The sequence below is a fragment of the Berghia stephanieae genome, chromosome 2, assembly GCF_034508935.2.
Source record: "Berghia stephanieae isolate SIO BIC M18660-M18661 chromosome 2, UCSD_Bste_1.3, whole genome shotgun sequence".
In the NCBI taxonomy this organism is placed as follows: domain Eukaryota; kingdom Metazoa; phylum Mollusca; class Gastropoda; order Nudibranchia; family Aeolidiidae; genus Berghia; species Berghia stephanieae.
The window spans coordinates 76,882,866-76,909,209 of record NC_088361.1 but is presented as its reverse complement, the minus strand read 5'-3'; the positions used below and the strand labels follow the sequence as shown (position 1 = coordinate 76,909,209).

At 32.9% G+C, this 26,344-nt stretch overlaps 2 protein-coding genes across 7 annotated transcripts in view; one reads left to right on the top strand and one right to left on the bottom strand.

Moving 5' to 3' along the window:
• LOC144965556 (G-protein coupled receptor 54-like) overlaps positions 1-6,392 on the top strand; it is a 114,905-nt gene extending 108,513 nt beyond the window's left edge. Inside the window, exon 7 of the mRNA XM_078901023.1 lies at positions 4,794-6,392. Within this exon, the coding sequence (XP_078757149.1) occupies positions 4,794-5,237 (444 nt within the window). The 3' untranslated portion in view covers positions 5,238-6,392. The remainder of the gene's footprint in view (positions 1-4,793) is intronic.
• Positions 6,393-12,893: 6,501 nt separating this feature from the next.
• The window catches only part of LOC144965555 (leucine-rich repeat-containing protein 49-like), a 66,705-nt gene continuing 53,254 nt past the window's right edge, over positions 12,894-26,344 (bottom strand). For all 6 annotated transcript variants that reach the window (XM_078901017.1, XM_078901019.1, XM_078901018.1 and 3 more), the window contains 5 exons: positions 22,767-22,910; positions 21,433-21,649; positions 20,294-20,479; positions 18,827-19,057; positions 12,894-16,633 (listed from right to left, as the gene is read on the bottom strand). In XM_078901017.1, the coding sequence (XP_078757143.1) occupies positions 16,433-16,633; positions 18,827-19,057; positions 20,294-20,479; positions 21,433-21,649; positions 22,767-22,910 (979 nt within the window). In that variant the 3' untranslated portion in view covers positions 12,894-16,432. The remainder of the gene's footprint in view (positions 16,634-18,826; positions 19,058-20,293; positions 20,480-21,432; positions 21,650-22,766; positions 22,911-26,344) is intronic.

Here is a 26,344-nt window from a genome sequence, read left to right as displayed (position 1 = left end):
GAGGAGAGAGAGATACAGAGAGAGAGAGAGAAAGAGAGAGAGAGAGAGAGAGAGAGAGAGAGAGAGAGAGTATCTGTGTATGTATGTTTCTCATTTTCTGTTTTGTCTTACGTCTGCCATTTTCTCATTTCTCCTCTTGCTTTATGTTTTATATTTATCTCTTCCTCAGCCTCTCCAATCTTCTGTCTTATTATATGCTACAACAATGTTATTGTCTTATTTTGAAACGTGATTGGTCTCATTTTCTGTATAATTCGTCTGAGTAGCTAATTTTTTATTTTTCATAATGATAATGCCCACGCCATTGTCGTGTTTCTGTCTAATCCATCAATATTGATATTGTTAAAGTTCTTCTTCAAGGCCTGCGTATAAAAAGACTTGAATTGATTTGAATCGTAATTTATTTGCGTGTTTATAAAGTACAAAATTATATAGATAATTCATGATTAGAATAACATTAGCTGATGCGTTTACCAGCAGAATAAAACTTAAATTCGGTTCGTGTTCGCTTATCAAAATACATACATTTCAATATTCAGTCTGTTGAGCTTTTCTTTTGATGTAAAATATTATACTTTTAAAATATTTTCTCTCGGAACGAATACATTACCACGTTATCATTATTATTATTATTATTATTATTATTATTATTATTATTATTATTATTATTATTATTATTATTATTATTATTATTATTACTATTTTTATAATAATAATAATAATAATAATAATAATAATAATAATAATAATAATAATAATAATAATAATAATAATATATATATATATATATATATTCTCTCTGAACGAATACATTACCATATTATTATTATTATTATTATTATTATTATTATTATTATTATTATTATTATTATTATTATTATTATTATTATTATTATCATTATTATTATTATTATTATTATTATTATTATTATTATCTTTATTATTATTATTATTATTATTATTATTATTATTATTATTTTTACTATTTTTATAATAATAATAATAATAATAATAATAATAATAATAATAATAATAATAATAATAATAATCATAATAATCATAATAATAATAATAATAATAATCATAATAATAATAATAATCATAATAATATCGTGGTAATGTATTCGTTCAGAGAGAATATATGTATATATATATATATATATTATTATTATTATTATTATTATTATTATTATTATTATTATTATTATTATTATTCATTAAACTAAAAACATATGGATTTAAAGGGAATATCTTTAACTGGATTAAAGACTTTCTTAATAATCGAATACAAAGGGTCATTGTCAATGGTGTGGGGTCGGATTTTAAGAATGTAATTAGCGGTGTACCCCAAGGAAGCGTATTGGGACCACTTTTATTTCTTTTATATATAAATGATTTACCATGTGGCATAAATTCAGCCTGCAAACTGTTTGCAGACGATACAAAGATCTATAGTACAACTGAACATCATAACATTCTACAAAATGATATATTTTCACTTTTCAAATGGTCTACAACATGGCATTTGGATTTTAATGTTTCGAAATGTAAAGTATTACATATAGGAAAAAATAATCCATGTCATAATTATTTTACCGATACTTCTATGTCAAATCTACTTTCCGTTGTGCCTTATGAAAAGGATGTGGGAGTTACTTTTGATTCACATTTGAATTTTGATTTACATATTGATAATTGTGTAAGCCGTGCAAACAGAATGATGGGAATAATATATAGAACCTTTATAAGTCTTGATAAAACCACATTTTTATATTTGTATAAATCGCTCGTTAGACCAATTCTAGAATACGGAAATTGCATCTGGAGCCCATTATATAAAAGACAATCTATTAGTATTGAAAGTGTACAGAGGAGAGCTACCAAAAAAATTTATACAATACAGTATTTATCTTATAAGGAAAGGTTAGAATTTCTTGACTTACCCAGTTTGAAATATAGAAGAATTCGTGGGGATTTAATTCAGGTTTATAGATTGGTACATGGTCTGGATAGGATAGACTTTTCTGATTTTTTTTCATATTCTAATATTACTTTTACTAGAGGGGACAAGTTTAAGATTTTTGTCTCTAGATGCAAAACAAACATAAGACAAAACTGGTTCGGTATTCGTATTGTTCAGAAATGGAACAGTTTGAAATTTGAAACAAAGAATGCAAAATCTATGGATTATTTCAAGGTGTTAGTAGACAGGGAATTATATGATGGGAGATTTATATATGACGAATAATACTTGTTTGCTCTGCTGTTGACATGGCTTTCAATCTTGTATGTATATATTATGCATTATTATATTATTATGGTTATCTTCTATACGCGTGTGTATGTGTGTGTGTGTGTGTGTGTGTGTGTGTGTGTGGTTGTGTGTGCGCTTTGCATGTCACGGTTAAAGATATATGTTTGTACACCACATGAGTACATTTAAGTTGAAATACTATCTTTACCACGTGTATCGTTATTGTAATATTTAATCAATAGATTTATGGCATTACTAATTAATATTAAGGGCATTCAAAGGATCTTATCCTATTTTGCCCTATACCACATGTTATGTTATGTTATGTTATGTTATTATTATTATTATTATTATTATTATTATTATTATTATTATTATTATTATTATTATTGTTGTTGTTGTTGTTGTTATTGTTATTATTATTAATTGTTGCAGGACATCGAGATTTTTGCGATTTAGGTTGATTTTACAATGGTGTATAAAAGTTTTCAATCAATTTTATTCTATCCCTCAGATTTACAACGCCATTTTAAACGGAAAGCAAAAGCACAGCATTGTGTTTTGATGCGTTGAAATTTAACATTGATTACATAGAGCTATAGATGGAACGGAATTGACGTCACTCGGCTCTTTGTTACTGTTTTTATAAAGCCATTTTGGTGATTACTTCTCACTAAATTATATCGATCAGACTATAAACATTCGAGTTTTCTCTCAGTTGTATGTGTTGATTCGTTATATCTGGCAGACGAATGTTGTGATTATTTTACCTAAAAGTATATAGCATCAGTATCTCCTCACACTCTCCACTCTCTTTTTATACAACACATTGTATAGAAGGAACGAAGTCGACTTCACTCAGCTCATTGTTATTGATTTTGGACCTCGAGTTGAGTGATTAGACCTCACTTAAATATTTATGCTATGCATTTAGGTAAACTACTCACAACACCCGTCAGTTAAATCAAGCATACCAGCACACAAAACTGTGTGTAACCCGTAACGTTTATTATTCTGATTGATAAAAATGTAGTAATAACTAATCACTAACAGGCTGTCTAAAATGAAAACAAAAGAGCTGAGTGAAGTCAACTTCATTTCTGCTATAAATCAGATATAAACGTTTAAGTCACATATACAGTCATGTGTGTTAGTATGATATTGTCTGGCGGGCAGATGTTGTGAGTATTTTACATATTCTCATAACAATTATACGAACCTGTTCTCTTTTATTACATTCATGTGTACCAGAATTCCTCTCTGTATCCCCTCTCTCTTCTCTCTCCACACACACACACACACACGCACACACACAAACACATACACACACGTATATATATATATATATATATATATATATATATATATATATATATATATATAAAGTAAGAAAATGCATTAAGTTGATGTCACTCTGTTCTTTCTTTCTTTTTTTGCCGTCAGGCCTACGAGTATATCGAAGATGTAGGGGTTTGCTTATAGACAGGCGAATAATCTACATTCCTACCTCATGGGATATCAATTCATTGCTCGGTATTCCCTTGTTATGTTTTCATTTACAGAATAATCCGCCGATAGCAAGATTTCGATGCGGCCTATTTTATATTATGCTTTTTCAACCAAATGTCATTTTCTCAGCGCGTAATTTGACAAAGCAATGGATATCTTCACAAATTAATTCCATCAAATGGGCAAATTTATCCAGTCTCAGAGATGGAGAGAGAAGCACCCAGAATACAACATGAATGACCCAATCAAGGTGCTCGACAGAAAGGAACAGGTCATCATCTTCAGACTGAGAACTGGACACAACCAGTTAAAGGAACATATGTGGAGGATGTCCAGAGCAGGTGCCTCTGGACAATGTGACTGCGGACTTGAAAATGAAAATGGACATCATGTCCTAATGGAATGCCCAAGGTACAACCAGTTGAGAAGGAACTTCTGGCCTGACCCAACCCCATACTCAAAGAAGCTGTACGGCAGTGAGGACGACCTCAGGACCACTGTGGGCTTCATTCACCAGACTGGACTGACCATGTGACGTGACGGGAACGAAGAAGAAGAAGAAGAAGAATTCCATCAGTTCATTTTCTTCTGGGCTATTGTATAATAATGCTGTGTTATCTCATTCATGAATTTACTCCCTTCCTTTTAAAATTTCTTCTGTAATTACTTCCTAGCGACAAACATTATAACCTGACCGTATTTTCCTTACATAATAATCACCAAAAGGGGATGCTTGAGTTTACTCTACCTTCATATAAAAACTTTCACCTAAAGAACTGTAACGGATAAAAATCCAGTTTTACTGGGGTGTTTAAATCGGTTAAACCCTTAGTTGCTATCGTGTTACTGCTTTTTTTGATAAAAATGATGCCTGGTTAGATTAAATAGGAATCTCATCTTTGAGAGTTAATAGTATGGCCTACTTCTTATAAATATTCCTTCAATATATTTAAGCGTTTATTTTAAATGTGACAATGTCCGCAAAATTTTATTAACATGATTAACTAATAAATAAAATTTTTTTTTTCAGTCGTCAGGCGACGGCAGCGAAGCATGTTTGGGAGGAGGTGATACATTGACGCGTCGTAGACGGAAAGTCGCAAAAATGGTGGCAGTTGTGGTGATTCTTTTTGCAATTACATGGTTACCAATCCATATTTTCACTTTATGCTTCGCTCTGGATGACAATTTCCCGAAAACTAAGGCTCTTTTCGATGTGAAAGTCTTTGCTCATACCCTTTCCTATTGCAATAGCTGTGTCAACCCGTTTGTATACACCATCATGGGCGATGGGTTCCGAAAGGCTTTTCGAGAGTCCCTCCCTCAGTGCTGCAGCTGCTGTGCATCATCGTCCAAGAACTCGGAGTTGCGACAATTACAAAGCCGGACCTTTACCAATACAACTTATACTTGCCAAGGGAAACGGTTAGCAAGCACAACAGAGACTCGATTCAATGGGGATATGCTTGATTGATTTCAATCAGTATTATGTGATTGACCAACACTTGACATCGTGTTTATACATAGCGACAAACCTCGATGTTTCAATTAATAAATCGTAAGAGCTGAAGCTGAAGATGAGTAACATTCATCGAACTGGACCTCTGATCTATGGTTACAATACTTTGATAATACATCTACAACAACTGGATCTGCACGAAGTCCCCAGGATCTTACAATAATTTTGAGGTGTTTTCTAAACGGTTTAAAACTACAATATTGATTATATTTAAGTGTTCAATATGAGTAAATGTATTAATATATGTATGTGTGTATGTATGTATGTATGTATGTATGTATGTATTTATTATCATTATTATTATTATTGTCATTTTCATCATTATCGTATATTAGCATTGTTGTTATCATCACCACCGTCACTACTATCAACATTATTATTATCATGATAGTGATAGTGGTAATTATTATTATTATTGTTGTTGTTTTTTATTATTAATATCACTGCTACCGTTGTTACTGTCATTGTCGTCGTCTCCATCACCGCCATAGCCACCACTGTTAATGTCATGATCGTCGACATCATCATCGTCATTGTCATCATCGTCATTGTCATCATCATCATCATCATCTTCATCATCGTCATCATCATCATTATCATCGTCGTCAACATTAATATCATTATTACCTCTGGGACATTCTGTGGCAGAGTCTGAAACTTCACTGTTCAAATTAATATTCCAGCTCTATACATTGTACACTATTTTAGGAAATGGTATTATGTCAATGAATATGTTACCCTTGTTACATTACCATGTATATTTCCTGAAATAAACAATTTTGATATGTATGTATGTATGTATGTATGTATGTATGTATGTATGTATGTATGTATGTATGTATGTATGTATGTATGTATGTATGTATGTATGTATGTATGTATGTATGTATGTATGTATGTATGTATGTATGTATGTATGTATGTATGTATGTATGTATGTATATATATATGTATGTATGTATGTATGTATGTATGTATGTATGTATGTCATCATCATCATCATCTTCATCATCGTATTCATCATCATTATCATCGTCATCAACACTAAAATCATTATTACCTCTGGGACATTCTGTGGCAGAGTCTGAAACTTCATTGTTCAAATTAATACTCCAGCTCTATACATTGTACACTATTTTAGGAAATGGTATTATGTCAATGAATATGTTACCCTTGTTACATTATCATGTATATTTCCTGAAATAAACAATTTTGATATGTATATATGTATGTATGTATGTATGTATGTATGTATGTATGTATGTATGTATGTATGTATGTATGTATGTATGTATGTATGTATGTATATATGTATGTATGTATAATGTATGTATGTATGTATGTATGTATGTATGTATGTATGTATGTATGTATGTATGTATGTATGTATGTATGTATGTCATCATCATCATCATCTTCATCATCGTCATCATCGTATTCATCATCATTATCATCGTCATCAACACTAAAATCATTATTACCTCTGAGACATTCTGTGGCAGAGTCTGAAACTTCATTGTTCAAATTAATACTCCAGCTCTATACATTGTACATTATTTTAGGAAATGGTATTATGTCAATGAATATGTTATCCTTGTTACATTATCATGTATATTTCCTGAAATAAACAATTTTGATATGTATGTATGTATGTATGTATGTATGCATGTATGTATGTATGTGCATATGTATGCATGTAAGTCATTTTGGACAGATCTTTTTGAAAATTGTATCCGCCAAAATGTTTCCTTAATAAAAGATGAAGAATTTGTGATGTCTGCATAGGATGACGTCAGTTGTTCTTTTAAATCTCCAAAACGTTTTCAAAACTTCCTTAAGAGTGTGAGACTGGATGAGATAGCTACCCATTTTCATGAACTGTCGTCTCAATGATACATGTTTGAGAAGCCACTGGGGTAAACCACGCTCTCTCCTCAGTTTCACATTCAATCACAAGATTCATGATGAAATTAGAACATTTGCTATAAAATGCCGCTTGCAGCTTCTCGAGTGCGACATTCTCCTTCATACATATTACCCATTGTCATACTCTAAAAGCTGCAAGATCTGTACACATCCGTCAGATACGGTATCTCACGTTGTGAATGGATGTACAAAATTCAAATTAATATATCAAAATCGACACAATAGAACGGGTGACATTATTTTTTTACAAAATACCTAAAAAAGACAGAACTCAAATTTTTAAAGACACTTTCATCAGGCCAAAATTTTTCGACAGTGACAAACCCTCATTTTATAGTAACAGTAATCGATCGGACATTTTAAAAATCAACAAAGAAATGAAAGCAGTCCAAATTGTTGAAATCGGTGTCCCATTTGATGTTCATATCAATGTCATTCCAAACCAAATTTGAAAAGTTATTTCCTTTATGCATAGAAATAAATGCTATTGAATATTATAGATCCGAGGTTATAGTTTTTTCTGTAAGTAGCCTCAGCTATGTCCACGGCAGATTTGTGAATGGCTTGAAGATTTTGGGCATTAAAAGCAAAAAAGCAAAAGTCCTTTCAAAATATATAAGCAACAGTGCCATCATTGGCCTCTTACAGAATATGGAGATAAAGATATAAAATTCATTATCATTATTATAGCACTGCATATTTAATAATATAGATATTTGTCTATTTATGTATTCCATTATCTATTTAGGTATCAATCTATTTGTCAATTATTCTAAATATTTCAATTTGTGAATTTATTGGATTATCTATTTAATCTTACATCATTATTGTTGTAATTATCATCATCACCATTAATATTATTATTATTATTATTATTATTATCATTATTATTATTATTATTATTATTAATATTATTATCATCACCACTATTAGTTTCATCATCGTCATTTGATCATTATCATCGTTGTCATCATTAATATCATTATTACCTCTAGGTCATTCTGTGACAGAGTTTGAACCTCCTCTGTTCAATTTGATACTCCAGTTCTATACATTGTACAATATTTTAGGAAATGGTATTATGTCAATGATTATGTTACGCTGGTTACATTATCATGTATATTTTTTGAAATAAACAATTTTGATATGCATGTGTTTATTTATGTATACATGTACGTACGTACGTATTTATGCATGTATTTATGTATGTATGTATGTATGTATGTATGTATGTATGTATGTATGTATGTATATTATATGTATGTATGTATGTATGTATGTATGTATGTGTGTGTATGTATGTATGTATGTATGTATGTTTGTATGTACGTATATATTTTTTAAGCCAAATGTTTGAATTCTTCTACTGTGTTCCTTTCTTTTTTTTCTTCTAAGTTTGAAACTCTATTAACTATTTGAAATGTTAATTTTTAAAACATATTTGAGCCGTATATTTGATCTGCCTCTCTCTTTCTCTCTCTCTCTCTCTCTCTCTCTCTCTCTCTCTCTCTCTCTCTCTCTATATATATATATATATATATATATATAAAATATAAATTGTCACTCACATTATATGGCCAAGACGTATATATATATATATATATATATATATATATATATATATATATATATATATACATATATATATATATATACATATATATATATATATATATATATATATATATATATATATATATATATGTGTGTGTGTGTGTGTGTGTGTGTGTGTATGTATGTGTGTGTGTTGCTTGGTGTTATGTCGATCCCGACAAAACGAAACGAAAGTGACCGCTTCATTTTACACATGATATCTACAGATAGACTTGTTCCCTGTTGCAAAAAATGCTTTATCATAAGAAATGATTATATATTTGTTCAAGATAGAGCTCTTTCGCACACCTCTCGGGCTTGCCACGAGTTTCTGCAACGTCAATTACTAAGACGCTTGATTGACAAAGAAGGTTAGCCGCCATTTCTCTGGACAGTAATACCCTGGATTATCACTTCTGGAATGACAGTTTACGAAAGTCTACGAAAACCGGAGACAAGGAAAAAAGCGATTCTTTATTTTCCCCCCGTCTTCGTCGTCAAGTTGTGAAAACCAATGAATTATGGATGATTACATTAAATTTCGCAAAACATATCTTGGTAAAAATGATATAAATTGGTTTTCCTTATGTTCAATGTTCAGTTGATTTGATTTTTTTTATCGATCTGTAGAATTCTCTGCCTAAGTCCAATCCAATCATAGTCAAACAATTGACACAAAAAGAGGCGCGCGTTTTAAACACAAAAATGTGGCTATTTTCCCATGGCCATTTCAACAACACTTAAATAACATCAATAATTGCTGAAATTACTTGAAATTTAGCATAATGAAAATTTATAGGTTTTCTGAGAAACAGGCATGTATGTCTGTAAGTATGTACGTATATGTGTATGTATGTATGTATGTATGTATGTATGTATGTATGTATGAATGTACGTATGTACCATATGAATGTTGTATGTCAGAGTTACTTTAAGAGTTGTATCATGGTAAGGATTTTTTTAAACCTCACTTGACGGTAATGGTCTACCTTGTGGTAGCATCAAAGCCGTGTCTTGTCTGACGATAACAAAGTCAAGCAACATTGAAGGTTTGTCTTGTCAGACTGTTAACAAAGTCAAGTGATATTGAAGCCATGTCTTGTCTGACTGATAAAATAATCAAGTGACATTAAAGTTGTGTCTTGTCTGACTACTGACTGATAATAATGTCAAGCAATATTGAAGTTTTTATCTTGTCTGACTGATAAAATAGTCAAGTGACATTAAAACTGTGACTTGTCTGACTGTTCACAAAGTCAAGCAATATTAAGTTCGATCTTGGACTCGATGTGTGGCTTTGTAGTATTGTGGTATGATACACGCATTCGGTCCGGTCAAAGTATAAATGACCACCTGGATGGTAACAGCGTTGCCTTTGTCGAAAAAAAATTGTAAATGCACCTAAAAGACATCGTGCCTCATCCCACATTATGTTAAACGTGGGTGTTGGCTTAAGACTAAGAACTCTTCTAACGCTCTGTAAGCAAATCTAGTGGGTACTGACTAATGTTGTTATGTTTCGTCATCCTTGTTTCTATGAGTCACTGAAATGAACATATACTTACTTCAGGCTGTGAATTCATGACTAAGTAGTCCACAAAATGGACAGCTCTAGGGTCTTGTGATAAGACACTCGCCTTTAGACTAGGGGGTTCCCGGTTCACACCCAACTCCTGGCAACACAAAGTTGAGCTCTTGGAAAAGGCTCTTAAGTCACATTCTCTGTCTGCACTCAATTGTAAATTAAGTACATGGCCAGTATAAGCATTGTCCCTGTCGAAAAGTTGAAATAGCGCCTTCCAGGCATTATGTCTCGCCTTGCATGATGTGTGTTGGTGTTGGGATTTTTTATCGTGCACTATGCGCACATTCAACGGATGTAAAACGACATCAAGCTGCAGTTTTATTGATGTTATAATGAGATGTGACAGCACGAGATACTTGCTTAAAAAACAATCTCTCTCTCTCTCTCTCTCTCTCTCTCTCTCTCTCTCTCTCTCTCTCTCACACACACACACACACACACACTCTCTCTCTCTCTCTCTTATCTCTATCTTTCTCTTATTCATAATTAGCTAAAAGTCTCGAAATCCATACAATGACTTGCGGGCTCTTTTACATATCTGCAATGTCTATAATGCATATAATGCTACTTGAAGCAAGCAGGAGTAAATAATACAAATTAGTATATTATATGTAAGCTTCCATTTAACTTACAATGACAAAGGATGTGGACGTCTCAGATTTTCCCCTTTGTCAAAAAACACGATGAGTAAGATACAAAAGACGAATGTGATATATTACATTCATTGTCATAAGCTTCATATCCATGGTTTTGTTGACAAAGAGGAGACCCAAAATGTTCAAATCATTTATCCCTGTGAATCAACTTGAAGCATTTACATTTTTTTAATTACGGAAACCATTGGCCATTTCTTTTCAAACTGTTAAAGGAGAAAATGAGTACCTTTTCTATTTTAAAACTCCTTTCCACAGTAGAATATTTACCACAATGGAGTCTGTTTGAGTCATATGTATGGTTTCTCTTTATCTATATTTAAATTATATTTACCAGGTGCGATGCAGACACCTTCAATGATAATGCTACTGTGTACATGTATTGTAAGAAAGCATATATTCAACATCCAACATATCTGTTTGTCAAATAAAAATTGAATTTAAAACATCCTTCGTGTGTTATTTAGTTATTCTTCTTCTTCTTCAAGTACGAGATCTGTGCCAGACATCGGTGATCATTGTACGCCATTCATCTCTCTGATCAGATAACCTCAAAACCTAATAATAATATTCTCTTTCTTTGTCACCCAGCTGTTCAAACTTTTCAAATATGTTTTTCTTGGTCTACCTTTACTCTTTTAACATTCTATCTTTCCTGTGAGAGCAAGATGTTCAATACATTTATGTCGATTTAGGTAACCTAAAAATTGCATTTGTCTGTTTCTTATTGTACGAATTAGTAACCTTTTAGCTTCAGCTTGCTCTAATATTTCTTCATTAGTTTTCTTCTCTGTCCATGAGATTCTTAACATCCTTCTAAGAAACCACATTTCTGCTGCCTCCAGTTTCTTTCTAATGGCTTCTGTAATTATCCAACTTTCACAGCCATATAATAATACTGACCATACATGGGCCTCCAAAACCCTATGTTTTGTTGTCATTGAGATATTGTGGTTTTTGAAAATTAGACTCATTTTATTATCAAAAATGAGATAGGGAAACAATTGAAATTTAATGTTTGTTATTTTCCATCCAGATGCTGACTAAAATGGCTATGCTAAATTTAATTAAAAAGGAGCACGATCACTATCATAAATAAATAGCAAAATGTACAAAACAAACAAGCAACATTTACATCTTCCTTTCCCCAATTCAAACACATTAAAAAATACTTTGTGAATAGCGTGAGACAAAAAATGAATTGATTAGACTAAAGCGTCGGGCATAATATTAAAATTGCTGTTACCAGGCTTCTAAAGGTCAGAGAGTACACGATTCCGTTTACTCGAACCTAAAATGCATCGAGCTGGAAAATTTTACAAGCCCTTCTGTTAACCCGGGAGTAATAAGTAGTTGGACTGATGAGGTAGACCAGCTTCTTATTCAAAGGGTGGGAAGAAATTGTTAAAATTCATGTATATCTCAAAAAATATTCTATTCCATATTTTTTAAAGACTCCCTAAATTCCCGAAAAAACGGATACAACCGAATTGTTTTATATCAATGAACAGTATGTAGAAGTAAGTGGCCGCTTATGAGACAGTGTCCAAGAAAATATATTTTCCACAGAGACAGACATCAGACTGTATCCATTTTGCTAAAAGACAGCAACCATTAGAAAGAATTAAAGGAAGCAGGCCTGTCCTGGAATACAGCCACCACAAAAGCAGCCGATCACAAAAAAATAGAGATGTCTGGTGGAGGCCCTTTGTGCCCCAAGGCCCGAAGAGGATTAAGAAAGTAAGTATTCAAAGGGATGTAAGGTAAGGAGCATCCTAGCAGGGAGTGACGCCCCTGCGATCTTTAAAACTGAAATAGTAGTGTACTAATTAGAATCAATAAAAGAGGCAGATATTTGGCAACGAGCTTTATTGCTCATGATGTATAATTTAAATTAAATAACAAACATATTCATAGAAGAATGTAGAGTAAAACAAATATAAAACAACAACACGTTCGAAATCAAATTATTTCATCAATTTTCATAGTTTTCATTGTTTATCCAACATTAATTCTAGTTTACAATAGTAGATTGATACACTAATTTAATTCTTCAAGCAGTTCCATCATAAATCTTTTTATTGGTTTATTGTAACTGTTAACTAAGCTTTTTAAAAACGGGGAATAGTTTTTCTATCTTACCATTTTCACAAAAGAGCAGTACCAGCGATCTAACTCAGACTGTAATCGAGTCCCGTCGTTGTTATGGCACTCTTCGTGATAATGGTCATGTCAGTAGTTTTAGAAATCAGGGAGAAATTATGATTTGATTTTTTTAAAACCTTGTTTGTTTTTGTTTTTAAGGGTTTTATGGCGCTTGCAACACATTAAGGTCATATCAGCGCCAGTAAAAAGGAAGAAAATGGGAAAGTAAAAAGTTCTAGAATTACAATTAAAGCACCCAAGAAAAGGTAAGACAAAGGGGAATTGGTTCAAATAAGAAACAGGTGTAGATTCCAAGAGCATACTAGAAAAGTACTTAGTTTGAGATCACTAAAAGTCTCATCCAGACACATGCACAGGTTCCCACTAATAGGAATACACTCAAATGTTTTACAAATCATATATAATTTAATGAAAACATAATACAGTGCATAAAAGAGAGATTTACAAGGACAAAAATATCATCTCCCAAAACTAACTATACATTTGACTGTTTCCCTCTCAATAGGGCATCCGGCCAGGACCAGGACAAAACCAAGTAATCTCATTCCAAGACAAAGGCAGAAAGCATGTTGGAAAACAGATGTAGGGTAATAGAAGACACGGTAAGTACCTCTCTACCCAATATGGGAGGTGTCTCAACTTTATCGATTATTTACTCCCTTCCAATTTATGAGATTAAATCATTATCTCTGCTTTTGTGTTCTTACACTTTGTTTATCCAGTAGCATAATAATGCATGTTGCGTAACTTGTTGGATTAAGAGAGTACCCAATCCATCCTTTTAGAAGTTCATTCGGTGTAGTGTAAGTATAGAATTGTCTTAGGAAGAAAAGAAGTCAGATCGTTTTATAAAAATAATATTTGAAGTAAAAAAATAACTAAAAATATAAAGAGAACATAAAACAGTTTCTGTGATACTAATCAATCATTAAATTTTAGTATAAGTACTACCTACTCCAAATTTCATACTATGAGATAGCACAGTAAGCATTTCAAGAAGATGTATTGTTCTAAAATATCTTTAATTGTATTTATCTATCTGCTTTGCCTGGCATTGTGCCATACAAGCTTTACAGATTATTATTGTGCATATTCATTGACAATTTATCCAAAGCCGCCTACCATATTATTATTAATAATCAATTAGACAGAAAAGGTTGAGTTGTTACGAGGTATGTTTCAGAATTAAGTTTCCCTGTCACATTGCACTCACATAATATTGTGAATAACCTTTTATTTGGCATCTAATGAAACTTTACTCCATTACTTATTCAACATAAGAACTGTTAAGTTCCACACACTTCAGCATTCAGTGTACCCAATGGTCAAGATGGTGACCAGTGGCTGCTTTTCCAAGGCCATGGTTGCATTCCTCATCACCTCTTGAATCTGGTCCTCGTCTTCAAATCATTAACGTCGCAGAACTCACAAGGGGCAAAATCAGGTGAATAGGACAACAATCCCCATGAGTAGCCCTCAGGATGCTCGTTCACAACTTTGACATGATGCAGAATGATACCTCGTTTAATCAAAGTGGGTCTTTTTTCATATAGCCGGTCTCAATTTGTCTTTAAGAATGATTCTGTAATAGTTTCTGTTAACAGTTAGATCAGTTGGGACAGGCCATTTCAGTACAATGCCACGTGTGTTGAAAAAAACCCTGATGTGCATCACCTTCTTCTCACCTTGTTTTCTGTGAGCCTTCTCTGGTCAGATCACCCATCTTCAACTTCCCTGATCCACTGTCTAACAGTTTGAATTGAAGGAGCATTGTGCTCTGAACTTTACAAAGGTCTCTGTGTAATTTTACAGCAGACTTGCTGAGAAGAGTTAAACTTTTGATGACAACCTGAATATCGGAGAGTGATAAGGTTGCATCAATGTTTTGCTCTGTCGTTTTCCTTTGATTATGCTTGGACGAAAAGCAAAAGTACAACAAAATTGCCATGTTACAGCTCTTTGACATGATAACCAATATACCAAAAATTTGGCATCAAAATTTCTTATATATGACTTCATATTGTTCCAAATTTTGGTCGTTCTATGTTGCTTATTAGTAAAGTTATAAAGGTGGGAAACTTAATTCTGAAACACACCCCGTAAATATAATTTAACTTTCCTTCCCTTACAATGTCATTTCAAAACTTCATCTTTGTCGGAACAAAAGAAGGTTTTATCTGCATGAGTTTGTACAAGATAATTTCTGAATACATACACAATTTATTATTTTTCATTTTGTTCACTAATAAAAGAGATAGAAAGTCCAGATAAGTGACGGACGATGATGAGCTTTTCAATTTTCATTTATGTTAAATTTTACATGGACATAAATATTTACAAATTACTGCCTAAAAACATCTCTCAATCAAAAACAAAATTTGGTTCAATCAATTTTGCTCATTACAGCAGTGATGATGTGTACACAAAGGCAGATTAGTTAATGTCCAAATATCAATCTGATTGGGCCACATATAAAAATATACCAATGGTATAGCTTTATAAAGCATAGTATTTACTAACCGCTTAAGCACTTTGACTGACACCTGGGTTATTCTAGTTTTCTCTTGGAAAAGACTTTAAATAAAAATTTGCCCAGAAAGGAAATTCTTTTATTTAGTTTTATTTCTTGATCATTATGGTCAATACATTTCAAAGAGATAAAACAACAAATTATGTGCAAATTGTAGGAATAGTTCCCAGCTTCATTCTTCAAATGAACCGCTGGTCTAATGGATAAACATGAGAGGATAATGAGGCGAGAAGTTATAAAATGCTGTAAAAACAAAACCATCTGAATTAAAATCTGAACAGGTGTGAAAGTGACAGAGCCAGGCAAAACAGAAATAAAATTACAAGAAAAGAAATGATCTGTTCCATTCGAGGAAATTTGATTTTTTGGGGTGATTTTGTTTCATATATGTACATACATTTCTTCTTTGACTGTCACTGACACATTCACTCCTTTTAAGATTTTTTATCTTGCACATATGCTTCTCTCCAATTTTCAACTCCAATTCTCAGACCTTTAACCTTTCGACCAATTTCACCGATTTCAAATCACAACATCCCATTTCATTAATTTCTCATTGTTTTCTTCATCCAGCTAAGAAGTTGGAGAGTGAAAATGTCCTTTAGACATTGTCAAAAATAACTTTATTCGAGGGTCCATATTGTCTCATCCAACTAATCTTTCATTTAACGATTTCTGTAAATCAAATGCTCTGAGTTCACCCCCTCTCCAACTCTTCCAGCGATTGTTTCATATAGGCATCTATGTCTGTCATGTCTGCCACAGCATTTTGCATCATCTCCACAATGAGACTGGGCCAGACCTTCATCAGCTCCGATCTCTTACGATCATTGTACACAACCTCCTTGGTCATCTCTGTAAGATAATTTTGAGCAAAATGCTTCTTCCCAGCTGAGTCCTATAAATAGAAACAATAAGAGGACATAAAATAAGCTACAATAAAAAGAAAATTCATTGATCTTTAACGGTAAATTTACAAGTTAAAAAAAGAGAGAAATATAAACGAAAGATAGTGGAATGAAAAGATAAAAGGAAAAAAAGTAAACAAACGAATTAACAAGTAAAACAACAAATTATTTTCTAAAAAACATTTGATTTGTTAAGCTCTTGATCGCATCAACAGATAAAAATAACAATTAAAAAAAACAAATTAGCAGAAAAAAATTGGGCAAAAAGTAAAACCAGCAATTAAAAAAAACAAATTAGCAGAAAAAAATTGGGCAAAAAGTAAAACCAGCAATAAAAAAAATGAAAAAAAGACAAAACAAACCAAAACAAACATAACAATCTTATTCCTCAATATGTCAATATAATAACCAGAATGAACCAAAATAATAATGCTTTTTACATTGTGATCTGCCGTTTCCATCCGATTTTATATGGGTTAATTAGATGCAGAAAATTTACTTGACAGTATTTTACAGCAATGACACTACCCTCTCCATCCAAAATTTAAACTGCTGAGATCAGGTAAGCAGTACCGGGAAGCGACATGTTGCACCATCAGGCACAAGAACACATTCATCCCTACAGCTATCGAAGAAATCCACAAAACCTCGAGTAGAGATAGAACAATTGACTGAACAATAAGTGGTTAGAGAGAGAGAGAGAGAGAGAGAGAGAGAGAGAGAGAGAGAGAGAGAGAGAGAGAGAGAGAGAGAGAGAGAGAGAGAGAGAGAGAGAGAGAGAGAGAGAGAGAGAGAGAGAGAGAGAGAGAGAGAGAGAGAGAGCGGTGAGTTAGAATTGATGTGTGCTGTGAGCACGTTCCATTCTTTTTTTTAAAATAAACAGGCCTGTAGCCTTACAATAATTGCCTCTTGGGACTGATTATTATTATTATCATTATTATTATTATTATTATTATTATTATTATTATTATTATTATTATTATTGTTATTATTATTATTATTATTATTATTATTATTATTATTATTATTATTATTATTATTATTATTATTATTATTATTATTATTATTACTATTATTATTATTACTATTATTATCTTTATCTGTCCGAATTACGAAAGATAATTTGAATATACTCTATATGGAAGAAATAAATTATTTTCGTACTCAGACCTTAAATTTTGATATTCTGGTAAGTTTCACTTTAAAGTCAATTTTCATATTCCGGTTCATCACAATACAATACTGATTAAAGGCAGTGGGTCACAATTGGCATATTCAATCAACAGTCCGATCTCTTCCTGCCGTCTGTGATAATTTCTTTTCAATTATCTTTGTCATCAACTCCCTTCAAGAAATCTAATCAATTCATTATGATTAAATTAATCAATTTTCAAATAGTCATCTCTCATCCGCTCATCACCATTGAGACCTCTTACATATGTATTATATGGCTTTCTATACTTTTCCTCCTTTCTCTCTTTTCCTGTTTCTACCGTTTATTCTTTTCCATTCTTTCTGTAAATGTGACCAAGAAATCCCAACTGCCTTACACTGACCACCTGGATAATATTGACTTTGTGCCAATCTGAGAGAATACTCCTTCATTTCTTACTCAATGAGATATTAGAAAATGCAATTACTTTGAAATTTGACGAGGCCTATTATCATTTTTGTTTGAAATGATCTCGTCCCGTAATTTAAATAAAATTAAAAAAAAAAAAGTCTTAATCTCAAAAAAATAACTCTCTCCTTACCGACTATTTTCAAGATACCTACCCTACACAAAAGTTGATTTCTTTATACTCAAATTCAGAAGGACATATGATACATATTTTTGTGTGGCAAACCACGCTTTACATACCAGCATTAGGTTTTATAGCTATAACAAAGATTTTTATTCAAATTTTGTGATGCACAAAACAAATCTGAAAAAGAAAAAGTTCCATTGAATCGTAACCAATATGACCATTTTTCTGTTGTTTTTAAGTAAATAATATGAAATTGAATGTTAACTTCAATTTCATTACAAGAACAGATCTGTTCTTGTAATAAACTTGATGCTTACATTCAATTTCATATCATTTATTTCTTCGAGCTTGGAGCAGCAACATTTAATTTACCCATGTTGTTGGTAAGGAGAGGGTTAGAGTGTATAAGTTAAAAGTGTAAAGAAAATAAAGTACCTGTCTGGAGTCAGGAGTGGTGTAGGACAAACCAGCTCGACCTATCAACTCCACCTGAGATTTCTCTGCCCCGCCCTTGCCCTCACCCTTGTTGCGTCCCTCCATCAAAACCTGTTTGCGTCGGTTATCTCCCATCAGTGACAGAAGGCGGTACTGAGGGAGTTGGGATGTTGCCACATGAGACACTGGTCCAAAGAGTTTCTCAGCATTGACAATATCACCAGAAGAGACCTTTTTAAGTGAACAAAATTAAATGAGTGAAACATCGTTGGAAGAAATTACCTGAGCCGTATTATTATTTGAAAATTGCCGATGAAATGACATAATGAAGGAAAAAATATGTAAAATTCATAAACACAAATTAATACAGCATAGCTTTCTATATTGAAAACAGATTAGACAAACGATTTAACACAAAAGTAACCAATGAGGTAACAAAATTAGAAAGTTCCCAAAACATTTGCTATTTAAAATAAATCATAAAGCATTTTGAAAGTAACTTGATATTTTCATAAATGGCTAAGATGACTTGTATATCTTGAAAGGGAACTGAACAAAACAAAGAACAATTTCAAATTGATAATCACAGAAGACAGTTTATTTTTTAAGAGCCTGATCCTGAAATATATGCTCTGGATGCAATTGTATAAATCTAGAAAACCAGGAGAATAAAATTCACAACAAGCAGTATTAAATATTCTAAATGTGCTAATGCTACATATATTAAGAACAATTGATAAAGTTCACTTAGATCGCACAGCCTACTGCATATAATTTTCAAAACATATTGATGAAAGGGCATTTAAAAACATTTTTTAAATATATTATTTGTCACATTTACATCATATCATAAAGGAAGGAAAGTTGAAAATATATGAGACAGAGTTTTTAGAAGCCTAAATGCATTGTTATTCTGTTCAATAATGAATTTGAACTAATAATACATTAAGCTTATGTGACTGGATGAAGACATCATGCTTGATCAGACTTAGTAAATGTTGTAAATAAATAAATAATTAAATAAATAACTAACTAAATAAATGAATAATAGATAAATAAATAAATAAATAAATAAATAAAAGAATAATAAATAAATAATGAATGAATGAATAATACATAAATAAATAAATATTAAAAACGAAAACAGTAACTAAATAAAAATTCAAAAAGTGTTAAAAACAAGCTTTAAAATTTTTAAAAATAAAATAAAAAACATTATGCACAATTTTGATAGTTGACAGAGAGAATGAATAAGAAGTCTACCAGTATATGCCATCCTTAATAAAATAACTTTTAAGAAAATTTACATTTTGACATAACACTGTGCAGTGTCGCATTCTTAAAACTTAATTATCTAAATAATTGAAATTACTATCTGGTTAAAATATGGAATGTTGACTAACATTACGACTAAGAAATTAATAGTTACAAAAAATGTCTCTATTTCAATCTCAACCTTTTCATTACCTCAATATCATTAATCTTTTTGAGGGCAAAATGAGCCAATCGAAAGACTGTGTACATTCTCCACAGGGTGAACTTGGTTACAGGATTTCCGTCTAAGTCTATGGTTAAATTGTCAAGTCTCCGTACCAATGACAAGGCGTTGATCTGATTTAGGCTTCTGATATTTGTTGAACAAAACACGAGGGTCTGAGGGTAAAAATAACAGCAAATCTATAAGAAAGTTTTTCTTTATTAATAATTTATTGTATTAGAAATGCTGCAAACAAAACAAAACAAAAATTTAAAAAAAACAGACAAAATTATAAATAACAATGTCACACAGAAAGTTAAAACAGAAACTCTGAACCTTAAATTACAAAGAACTCATAATAATAATAATAATAATAATAATAATAATAATAATAATAATAAATAATAATAATAATTTCCTCTAGAACATATATGACTTCAGGTGCCTGTACATTTTTGTCCACTTTTTTCTTCCCTACCTTTTTCTTCCCCTGATCTCTGGCCATAATATTATAATAATAGCACTCTAAATCGTATATTTTGTAGTTTTTGTGGTGTCCAGCTTTGACGAAAGTGGCCTGGTTGATGCGTGGACTTGTAAGTAATCTGTCAGGTAAGATGGAGCTTCGTTTAACTTGAGCCTGTTGATTTCTTTCCATACTTTAACCTTGGCAACACATTTTTCAGTAGGAGTTCTTAGTTTTGGAATATTCTCAGGATATTCTCAAAGTTCCTTTGAAAATGTTACGGAATAATGGCAAAACAACATATTGCTATTCTTTTCTAATTTTTCTATGAAGACTTAAGGTTACAGGATTGGATGAACAGTTTTATATCGTAAGGATGTTCCTGAACACATTGCAAATACACAAGAATAATTTCTAATTCTAATTCCAACATTTGATGTCTTTAAAATTATATACACTCAAAAAATATTTATAGAGAGTCTTCCAAACAAAGAGAACTCATTGGAACTTTTACTCAGGACTCACTGTTCATTCTCTCTCCTCTTTTTCTCACTTATCATCGTCGTCGTCGTCGTCATCATCATCATCATCATCATCATTATCACCTCCTTCCCCTCCTCCTCCTCCTCATCATCAACATCACTATTTACTTATTTAACTTACTTGAGTAGCTGGAAACCGAACACGTATTTTAGGAAGCTGGCGAAATATGGCATCAAAATCAATAAATTTAAATACAATGGTGGTGACTGCCCCAGCTGCTTGCATGCCCCAGTTCCTGTCAAAGGCATCCAAAGATTGAGGACCGTACAGAGACAAGGTATCTCCCTCTATCTGTTCCAACATATTGAGGTTGTCACCAATTATTGTGTGGTGATTTCTGAAATTTAATAAAATAAGAATGGAGAAAAAATAATAGCCAGCAAATAATATTTTTAAGGATTCTGTTCTAACATTGCCGTCTGTCTCTCTTCCGAAAAAAATAAAACGAAACAAAAGACACGAAAAAAACCCCAACATCAACAACAACAAAAATAACCTAAAAATGAAACAACATATCAATAACACACTTGGTTGCAATTGAATAACCAGCAATTTGTTCATAATTTTTAAATCTTTTGGCTTCTTCTCTCCAAGATGAGACGTTTTCTTTCTTACGCCATCTTCTATCATTGAAGCAACATATATTTTCAAAAGATTCTCATTTACAAATTGCTAGTGCATTAACACCTCTACTGAAAGATGGATGTCCCCTTATAGCTTGTATCAAAATTCATGATCACACTCGTTGGCTCATTTCTTTGAAAACATCCGATAAATTTCATCGTAATTTGACATGATGACATGGCGTAAATTGCACTCGCCCTTACTAATCATATTCTGCTCATTAGAAAATCAACTGGTTCAAAAGTTAGCTTGTTAATTATCTATCAAAATAAACGACGCTGCCTTGCTCCATCAAATAGTAGTTGTACCGTATATTTTTAAACATTGTTTCATATCGCTAAGCGACATACACACTACACGAATGTTAATCACGGGATTTACAGGTGCATTGAGAGATATTCATTACAACAAAACGGTGAAAGCATACATATTAAAGCCACATTCCATCCTCCTCCCTTTTTACTAACAATATCGTGTGAGTAAAACAGGGATAGGAATGGTGTTTGTTGGTTTGATTAGTGTGGAAATTGAGGTCGTGGGGTCAAGAGTTATGCATTGTATCTACAGGACCCCCTTACTTGAATATAAACCTCATTACGTTATGGCGTGTATGTTAATGTAAAATTCTAATGTCCTGGTTGGAAAAAATGAAAACAAAGGAATTAGTGATTGGGTGACAAGCATAAAAGCTACATTATACATATTTAGGATTCTTTAGGTCTAGTAAAATTTGAATGCAAAGATTCGTGACAATACATAACATGGTTTGAGAGAAATGGGTCGAAATGTGTGATCATGTATTTTGAAACGACCATAGAAATAAAACTTACACTGGATCCTTTTGGCTATCTTTAGATGTCAGTCTGACATCTCGCCGCCTGCTAGCACTGCGAGATCTATGAGCCTCGTCTTGTGAGTTATCTGCCTCTGTCACAGTACTCCTTGCACTCCCAGGTCGACTACGCATGTCACTGCTGTGAAAGGGTGAGATAAAGAAGTTGGTATTAAAGGATAAAAGTCAATGTCTCATAACCATTAAATGAGTCAAAGTACTCATATGGTCTTCTAAGTTTTGGGGCGAGCATCCTCAAGTCACATAATTATGATATCAATCGCATATCTATAACTAAAATTGCACCCATTGTCCTCTAAGTTTTTTGGGGTGAGGCAAAGACAAGTCAGAAGCAGTTTGAACTGCAAGTGCCATTGAGATTTGAACTGAGGATCAGTGTTTCCCCATAAGAGGATACACAAGGCAACTTGGGTTTCACCAGATGGTCTGACAGAGAATCAGGTCGATCAATTTTGTCTCTCAAAGATTCAGACGTTCATTAGAGGATGTGACAGTACAGAGAGAGGCAGATGTTGGATCAGACCACCACCAGCTATTGGCAATGCTTAAGCTCCGACTCAAAAAGCATGGGACTAGATTACACACAAGAAGAAAATTCCAGGTGAATGCAATAGATGTGGAAAAGAATGAGGAGTTCAAACTGCAACTGAGTAATAGATTCCAACCTCTTGCTGATCTTGAGGAGGAAAAAGGCGTAGAGTCACTTTGGACTAAGATCAAGGGAGTCTACATAACAACTTGTCATGAGGTATTGGGTGTAAAGAAATCATAACAAAAAGAATGGATAAGTCCAATCACCTTGGAGCTGATTGAAAAGAGGAGAACGAGGAAGGAACAAGTGAATAAGGGCTTCAAGACTGGATGCACAATAGCAATATCGAGCCACAGCTAAGGAAGTCAAAAGATTTGTGAAGAAAGACAAGGAAGCATTCATGAACAGACAGAAGGACACATAATGATCCTTTATCAAACTACCAAGACACTTGCTGGAAAACATCGGAAACCAGAGGTACCAGTCAAAGATAAAGATGGGAAAACTATGTTTGAAAAAGAGGCTCAATTTGGAGGGAACATTTCAACTGCCTTCTGAATAGACCATCACCAGACAACCCGCCTGAAATTTTGCCTGCAGGGAATGATCTCCCAATTAGCTGTGATCCACCATCGATAGCAGAGATTAGGGGTGCCATTAACAAGATGAAAAGGGAAAAAGCTGCAAATTCTACCGGAGGCTCTAAAAGTTGATGCTGAAAGAAATGATGAGACCCTTCACCCACTATATGAGAGAATCTGGAATGACGGGATATTCTCAAAGGATTGGAAAAAAGGACTTCTTGTAAAGATTCCAAAGAAATGGGACCTTGGTAATTGTAATCATTATCGATTAATCACTATTCTCTCTATCCCAGGAAAGGTTTCCAACCGTATTATTCTAGAGAGAATTAAGAATACAACAGATGCTAAACTGCGGGACGAACAGGCAGGTTTTCTGAAAAAACTGTTCAACCACTAACAAGATTGCATCTCTGCGATTCATAGTGGAACAGTCTATAGAATGGAAATCTTCTCTTATTGTTAACTTCTGGATTACGAGAAGGCTTTCGACAGTATTGACAGACCAACATTGTGGAAAAATCTGGCACAATATGGAATCCCTGAGAAGTTGGTAAACTTCATCAAGGAAATGTAAGAAGGACATGTTGCAAGGTTGTACATGAAGATCAGCTTTCTGAGAACTTTGAAATTAAGACTGGTATCAAGCAGGAATGTTTGTTCTCACCATTCCTGTTCAACCTTGCCATCGATTGACTAATTGGAGGTTTCCTCCAATGGGCAAAGAAATGGCATAAAGTGGAACCCCTGGACACAGTTGGATGATCTGGATTTTGCAGATGATCTGGCTCTTCTGTCTCAGATGATCTGGCTCTTCTGTCCAACACACCAAGGGCCAGATGCAAGCAAAAACCACAATTCTAAACAGCCTCTTGGAATCCATTGGTTGGACTCAAAATATCTTTTGTACATATTATTTATTTGAAAAATATTTAATGCCAATTCAATGATGGCACTGGAGATCCCATAGGTTTCAAGAATATGTTACAATCTCATAACCTTCCTGTTGGCACCCACCTTTGTTCAATATGTTGGAAATCGGATGCATGTTGTCTTTCACTTGGCAGGAATCCTAGTGCTATATTGAAGCAAACTGAAAGACTTTGTCTCAATGTAATAATAATAATAATAATAATAATAATAATAATAATAATAATAATAATAATAATAATAATAATAATAATAATAATAATAATAATAATGCTGAAAACTTATATAGCGCTATAACTCCGAGACACCAGTGTACTGCAGGTGAGTAGATTTGTATGATTTACTTCTTCTCTGTGAATTTCCCTTCATTTTATGTGGTAACTCCAACTTTGAAGCATTTTGAATTTAAATTGAAATTGTTTGTCTTTAAGTTAAGCAGTGTTTAATTTGTGTGTTAAAAAGCTGAATGAATGCAACTAAAATTAATTTATTTAGTGTCTTTTGCGCAAGTCAGTTGAATTTTTCCAGCTTCGATTTACTTTTCTGTCAGTAAAACTTTGTAGATGTCTATCCAATACTAAAGCATGCAATGTACATTCTCATCTTCAAGGTGGACTACTTCTGCGCAGCCATTTTGCCAAAATCATGTCAGATGAGGACATAAGGCCCAAGTGTGGGCACTCGGAGTGATGGGGAAGATTTTTTCAGGACCTTGGATGACAAGGTTCTATTCTTCCAACATGACAAATCTTGATATGGTAAGAGTAAGAGGCATCATAATAACCCTGAAATTTCTCTCCGAATCTGCATTGCTATGAGGAATGCAAAACACTACTAACAATAATTTGCAAAGATTAGGAAACAGCAGTCTGTTGTCAAAGTCACTCCTCAAAGCATAAATTTTCGTTTACTTGACATCAATCCTTGTTTCTTTTTTCAATTTCAGGGGTGAATGAAAAGGACTGAAAATCTTGCCCTATCAATGTTTTTGTTTATTCATCTTAACAACTCCCCTATCACAATCACATTGTCTCATTCGTCTGTAGTGTTTCATTCATCCTGTTTTGTTGGTAAAGGGGAAACCTGAAACGTCCACATTATCTGTCTTCGTCCAATAAATTGAAATTTACAATTCAATATTTATCTTTATTTTTTTCCTTCGAACTTCAAGCAACGACATTTTCATTAACTTTTAAGCATGGCATTAGCTGCTGAGTTTCATAAATGGCCGAGTGATTAGAGGCACTGCACTGTGACCCTGAAGGTATCGGGTTTGCGCCCTGCTTCAGGCACTGTCGTTTTATTCCTTGGGCAAGATTATTAACCCCAAATTTGTTCACATTGGACAACATGGATGATTCCTGTTGATATCAGACATTTTTCGATGGATTATCTATATTCCTTCACAGAATGCGTAGGGGTCGGCATCTTACGTAATATAATTTTTACTTCGCTACTGAGTTTTTCATAAGAACGAATTTTAAAATATAACTGTGGACAATAAAGGATTTG